The 6,524-nt window shown below is 49.0% G+C and overlaps 1 protein-coding gene across 2 annotated transcripts; it reads right to left on the reverse strand.

Annotated features, from left to right (window-relative positions):
* Positions 1-1,424: 1,424 nt before the first annotated feature.
* On the reverse strand, positions 1,425-6,225 carry LOC308254854 (UPF0450 protein C17orf58). 2 transcript variants are annotated; one of them, XR_013961254.1, is made up of 4 exons: positions 6,086-6,218; positions 3,493-4,002; positions 2,831-3,246; positions 1,425-2,425 (listed from the first exon to the last, which is right to left on the reverse strand). XR_013961254.1 is itself a non-coding variant. In XM_080681340.1 (4 exons), exons 1-4 carry the CDS (start codon positions 6,159-6,161, stop codon positions 2,235-2,237), a joined length of 969 nt encoding a protein of 322 aa, XP_080537466.1. In that variant the 5' UTR covers positions 6,162-6,225; the 3' UTR covers positions 1,425-2,234. The 2 variants fall into 2 exon arrangements, 1 of the variants encoding a protein (XP_080537466.1); XM_080681340.1 differs by having other exon boundaries at positions 3,055-3,246; positions 6,086-6,225.
* Positions 6,226-6,524: the final 299 nt, after the last annotated feature.

Consider the following 6,524-nt stretch of genomic DNA (forward strand, 5'->3'; position numbering starts at 1 on the left):
TAGCAAAAAAGGCTTTTAAATCACATCCCAATTGATCCAATTGGGACCAAATTCAGCTGAAGAAATAGGTTGTTTTTTAAATTATAAAGTCCTGCTCCTGAAATTGAATTGGTGTATTATAGGTCAGTTTTTAGGTAAAAAGGTAAAAAGCTAGTACCAAAAAAATTGTATGTTGCCAAAAGAAAAGTTTTTTTTTTTCCCCCTTGAACTCACTGTCTCCTGTGCCCATCCCCATGCCCACCACTGCTCTAACTCATTTGAGCCTCATTCTTGTCATTGCAAACCTGGTCTTAAATGATGGCCTTAATTTTAAGAGGGAGTTCTTAAGAAGCTGGCCTTGGTGTATGTACTAACTGTATGGCCTTCTAGCATCATGCAGATCACTCAGTTCTGGGACATTTTGTGTTTCCAAAACTCAGAAAGTGGTACTATCAAATCAGTCTAATCAAACCCTAACCTTCAGCTCTGTAAAAGTGATACTTTTTTTCACTTTTAAACCAGATCATATTTATAACTTTATGCTCTAACATCTGACCATCCAACCAATCATTTCTCTATCTGGCCATTGTTTTTCCCCACCATGTTGCTCAAGACTACCACTTAGCCTTGACATTTAAAAATTCGGCTTTGGTTTTTGCGACTGCTGCTACTTAAGTCTGAGTTCATTTTTATCCTAAAACTAACCCAGAAGCTCCTCATTCACTGTATACTCTACTGCTAACAGGTCATGTAGGAACTCAGTTGATTCTCAGCCTTTCTAGTAGGATTTTTAAGATGGTTGGGCAAGACTCACTTTTGGAAAAATTCTCTAAAAAAATTTTTTCCAGTAACACTTTAACCACAGAATAATAGGACCTCTCGGCCTTTATTTTACCTCTCTGCCCATGCTTGGGACAAATAAGGTAGCCGCATCTCCCATCACACTCAGATGTTGGGCCTTAGGCTATTGCTACTTGCTTCCCTCAAGTGTCCTGTCCTGGTGTCCTGCAGTGCAGCCCAGCCACTGAGCCTGGGTGCCAGTACAGCTAGACACTTCTTGAGCTCACTGCGTGCATGTCCTTTCAAACCAAATAGGCTGTCTTCTCTCAAGTGCAGTTCCTTTTTATCTTCTTTAGGCAGTAATCTTACCCATGCGTTACCAGTGTTTCAAATGAACTGAAAATACAGCATTTCAAGTGAACTGAAGTACAGTTTGGTCTTCTGGGGAAAAAATGGTTAATATTTTTGTGGGTTCAAGTAAAAACCAGTATGAAATTCAGCTAATGGCTAAACTTTTTTTATCCCCACTGGAAAATGTTTAAAATTCACGTGCTTGCAAGCTGTCATTGAATATCAGTTCTAGGGTTTGCTGAGTAAGTTTGAGAGACGCTTCTTCCCAAACTTTTGGGGCTCATTGAGGCTAAAAAAACCAGGTGCATCCAAGATCTGATTTCAAGGCAAGGTTTACTGCTTTACAAACACAAACATGATATTTGGTCTTAATAGAAAAATGACATCAGATACACCCTGAATATGTTTAGCACTGGGATAGATGACAGTTCAGCACAAAACATAGGTTTTTAGGAGCAGGGAGGCATGAAAATAAACTTACACTTTGGTACATCAGAAACACTTGTTTGAGTAATATTTTGCTTGAATTAAGCCCTTTAATATTCTTTAAGTGTAAAACTTCATAACGTGTCTTGGGTTCTGACCCATCTGTTTGATCTACATGACACCATACATGTCTTTGACTAGTGCACTTACTGTTATGTACAGAACTTAAAATGTGATGCTGTAGGTATAACATTTGGTTTGATACGTGATATAAACTATTCAAAGTTGTATATAAAATCAAGGAAATGTTTTTTGTGAACTATTTCTACTGAGAATGTATTTAAATTAAAATAATTAAAAATAAACAGCATGAAGCAGTGATCTGTTAATGGGACAGGTCAGTAGCTATGTGCATAACTAGCACTAAGAGTAACTTTCCCACCGAGCTCAGAAGCATACATTTAAGAAGCATCTTGTAAATAAGAGGGTGACAACTTCACGATTAGAGTTGGAACTATGCAACTAGTTCATAAAAAGGAGCCATGTGCCCTATTGTAAAGGAAGGTCCCATTACAATGGACCTTCACACAAAACATAGGTTTTTAGGAGCAGGGATTACATGATTACATGAAGATAGACCTTTCCTGTCTTGATCAATTCCAAGTCTCTTATGATCCAGAAATGCTGGGATGGTAAATTCAAATGCATTGGGTGTGAATTGCACCTTGAACTTGCACATCCCTTTTTCGGTTAAACCTTTTCACGTAGCTGCTGCTGCTCCGGAGCAGTCCATCTCCTGGTCGGAGCCGCCCTCTTAGGACCTGGAGCAGAGCTGTAGGGAGCTGCCGTCTCTTATGGTAGATGTGGCCCATCACAATATACCTGCTGCCTGGGTGGGGGGAAAAAGGTATAAATTCATAGTGTCTTTTAAATGCCATGAAACAATAAGAAAATGTATGATCCTTAAGAAACGACTAAGTTTGAATCTATTGTCTTGCTCTATTATTTGGAACCTCAGACAACTGGTGGGAACAGTATAATAATGACCTTTAGAAGATAACCAGATAATCCACCTGTAAACACTCAACGTTAGAGAACTAGAGTCCTAATCACAATGTATCAACAGGATTTTGCCAGAGCACATCTCTAGAAAGACGGGAGAGAGGATATCGGTGTCCCAACCCTCAAGAAAGATTTTTCTAAACGCAGTTTAAACAGAGCCCCTTATGGACCCCTTCTGGCAACGGTGTTTCCAATCATGCACTCAATTTGTCAACTAATATTTACTGAGTACCTGCTTTGTGCCAATCCATGCTGTTCCCACCTTTAAGCGGAGGGTGGAGGATCGTTGGAGCTTAAATTAACAGTGGCCAAAATAACACCTGTCGTCCAAATTCTATTAGTCTTGGAATACCCCTCGCCCCCAAAGGTGCGGGGGTGACCGAGCTGTGGCACCCACGTTACAAATGGTGATGTAAATAAAGTACACATAAAAAGTGGTCAGATCAGCTTCAATACCGGGTTTCAACTCTGGACATGTCTTATTGCAGCTGGAGGAGTCTAGGGCTAAGATGTGGACTCGGAAGAAAAAGCCGTCCGGAGTGATGTACAGGCGGTTCATCTTGTACAGCCCGTCTCGGTCCACCAGCAGAGTCACCAGCTGGATCCCTGGGCCGACCACGTCCACATCATGCACGATTCCATTTACTGCTGCTTCAAAAAACAAAGAGTTTGGACAAATGCATAACGCTCGCTTCCTCTTTCCTTCCCCAGTGCGTTTCTAACAAATCAAGACATAGTCCACACGGGTCTGGGGCTTGCAGGACCGAGTCGGTGGGTTTCCGGGTTTTGTGGGGTGTCCGCGCGCATCGCCGAGCGCTCTCGGCTCGGAAGGGCTCGCCGGGCGGCCTGGGCAATGCAGCCCGGGCCCGAGAGGAGCTGCGGGGCGGGGCTCACCGAATTCGCTGGCGCAGTAGGACTCGCGCTCGTCCAGATCCACCCGACAGGCGTGCGCGCAGGACTCGGCGCTGGGATCCGCGTCGTCCTGTGGGCGACCCTGGCGCGGCGGCGGCGGCGGCGGCGGCGGCGCGGGGAGCGCGGGCGGCGCGGCGGCGCGCGGCCGGTTGGGGTGAACGAGGCCGTCGAGGGCGCGCGCAGGTGGGCGCGCGGCGGGGAAGCGCAGGGCTAGGGCTCGCGCACGGAGCGGGGAATCCTCCAGCGCGGGTGCGCGGCGCGGCGACGCGCGGTTCTCCGCCTGCGGGAGGCGCGGGCTCGGCGGGCCGGCGGGCGCGCGCGCGGCCTCCCGGAAGCCAGTCCGATTCTCGGCGGGCGGCGGGGGCTTCCGGCGCCGCGGGTCCGACCAGGCGGGAGGAGCAGCTTCGGGGACCAGCTGTTCCCGCGGCCCCGGCGGCTCCTCCGCGCTGGGACCGCCGCCGGGATCGGGGTTCCTGTCGTGGGGCGGCGACGCTGTCGGGAGAACAGAGGAGAGGCCGGGAGGCTGAGGGAGGGAGGCTGGCAGAGGAGGTGAGGCCGCGGAGAGAGACCGATGGGGAGAAAGAGGGCAAGGCCCCGGGAGAGGAGAGGAGATGGGGGACAGTGCACACTTAGCAAGCACCTGCGAGAGGAGACTGGGGAGGCCAGGAGACCTGGGAGCGAAGAAAAGAGAAGGGAGGGCGAGAGGAAGGCGCCCCGGTGGTCAGGGGAGGGAAGCCTCAGCTTCTGGTCTGTTTCCTGGGCCCCAAAGGAAGACGGAGATGAGAGTCTTGCCCTCTAAGAATGAGGCCAGCTAAGAAAACTTTCTCATCACGTGGGAACCTTTCGTTTTTTTAAGGAACCGTTCCAAATCGATAGCTTTTAAAATGACAACCCCCTATTTGTTCTAGGACTAAACGTAATTGACAATTGTGGTTGAAGAACAAGCTCTTTCTGCCCTTTCTTTAATGTATATATAAACATCCGCCTTCTTGCTGTGTACAGTTTGTTGAGAAAGTACCGAGAGCAAACCCCAGGGGGCGAGGTCTCATGTTACAGGTTCTCCCAATTGTTTAAGCGCCCCTGACAACAGAACTATTTGGTTTTCCCATCCGTGTTTACACTGTCATCTTGGTCTCCAGAATCGAGCATTTGTGAGTGGATTTTTATCTGGCTTCTTGGACACCACTTACTGGTAAACTACAGCTAAGAGATTTTTAAAGCCTAGCTGGGAGGCAGAGGCCCCTGGTGAAGTATAAAAGCACACACATTGCTTACAATTTCCCCTCTTTTGATGGTGAAGAAAAAAACTCCTGAATGGTATGGCATGCAAACAAATTTTTTAAATTATTAATGATATTCCCCAGGGCTCCAGACAGATTGGTGAGCAAACTTCAGCCAACTTGGAAGCTGGGCAACTTTCCATGCCCAGTTACACAATATCAGCTCCCCGTTTGCCTGGGTCCCAGCGCCCTCCAGACAGGCTCCAAGACCCGTCTTTATTTTTCTCTGTCGTTTTAACCGGCTGGTTTTCAGCATTTCTCTCCTCTTGCATGGAAGAGCTTGGTCTGCCCGTTTGCAGCTCTTGCAACACTTCATTTAAAGTGATTTATCTTGCCAAACTGATAATCTCCTTTAACATCAGCTTTCACCCAGCAATAATAGCTGGTTGTAGTTCATGTTTTTGCAAAGAGGTTGATTTCTGACTCATCGTGGCCAACGTTGTCCCACACACAGCTGAATAAAGTCCTGGTGGATATCCAATTCCTGACTGTCAACTGTTGACCTCCCAACTGCTTCCCCATTGATATCACCATCTGTTGTCATGGGAAAGATGGTCTGATATTTGGGTTAAATGCCACTGAAGTCATTCAATGTGGAAAAATAGCCCAAAGTAAATTGCCCTGTGAGGTGCGGAAGCTCTTTTCCCAGAGATAGTGACTCGAACAAAACATCCCCCCCAAAAAGCAAAACAAAAATACCGCGCCACAGAAAATCCTTATTCCTGCATTCCCTCCGTAACTTATTTTCATTCCGTGCATGGAATTGTGTGTTTTAAAGCTCAGGTGTGGCAGGGCCATTCGTTGGGGCCACAGGGAGAGGGGAGGAAGGTCGGTTTTTGCTCTCTTCGCCCTCGGCCCCCGGTGGGCTCACCCAGCGCTGCGATGATCGCCCGTGGGGCTCCGGCGCAGGTCAGACCCCGCGCTCTTTCGGGGTGCCTGCTACCGCCGCGTCCTGCGAGCGGGGCCAGCGAGGTCCCCCAAAGGCGCGCCGCGACCCCTTCGCACACGTTCCCTGCTCCGTGAAGGAGCAGCTACTTAACATGCAAAGTTTTCTCCAGCCTGCCCGGCTCGCTCCAGATCATTTCAGTAGCTGAACTGGCTTTTTTCCGAAAAGGCTGCCAAGACACAACATCTTGGGGACCCATTTTGCTCCCTACGAACACGAACACGGACCCGGAGTCTCCTCTCTTGCAAACTCTGGCCCCTTTCTCGTCTCTCCCTGCATCGCGCCCCCTCCCCAGCTCCCCCCGGGATCCCAGTCCCTCTCCCAGGGCTCAGCAGTTCATCGATCTTACCTTTTCCCTCCGCCACTGGGGCTTCGGGAGATGATCCAATGATCAAGCAGAGGAGCCAGAAAGCCCTAGCTGTCATTTTTGCAGACACGGTTCCCAGGCTCTAAAACCCAGCCAGGGCTTTTTGCTGTTTCTCTCCCCCCACCCCTTCTCCACACCCCCACCCCCCTTCATGCTAATGAGAGGCAGCCTTTGGGGAAACGGGAATCACTCACTGGACAGACCATCGGAACAACAGGGAGCCGCAGGGATTTCTCCCAGGTCCTAAGGGGGACAGCACGTGGCCTCCCAAAGTTGTCCCTGCGAATGTGCCTCCTGCGGCCTCTGAGCAGCGATAACATCAAATCCTAAACTTTAAACCCCGGTGGGCTTGCGGGCTGGGCTGCGGGGAGGAGAGGGTGGGTTGGCAAGTGGAGAGAACAGGGTGTTAAGGGGTGAGGGA

The sequence above is a fragment of the Plecotus auritus genome (assembly GCF_963455305.1).
Source record: "Plecotus auritus genome assembly, chromosome: 7".
Taxonomy (NCBI): domain Eukaryota; kingdom Metazoa; phylum Chordata; class Mammalia; order Chiroptera; family Vespertilionidae; genus Plecotus; species Plecotus auritus.

What these genes read in the sequence shown, in the direction of transcription:
- LOC308254854 (XM_080681340.1), bottom strand. Translation starts at nt 6,161, where the DNA reads ATGACAGCTAGGGCTTTCTGGCTCCTCTGCTTGATCATTGGATCATCT. An exon ending in CCCAGTGGCGGAGGGAAAAG is followed by an intron (nt 4,003 to 6,085) that starts GTAAGATCGATG and finishes TTCTCCCGACAG; the next exon opens with CGTCGCCGCCCCACGACAGG. An exon ending in ATGTCCAGAGTTGAAACCCG is followed by an intron (nt 2,426 to 3,054) that starts GTATTGAAGCTG and finishes CCCCCCACCCAG; the next exon opens with GCAGCAGGTATATTGTGATG.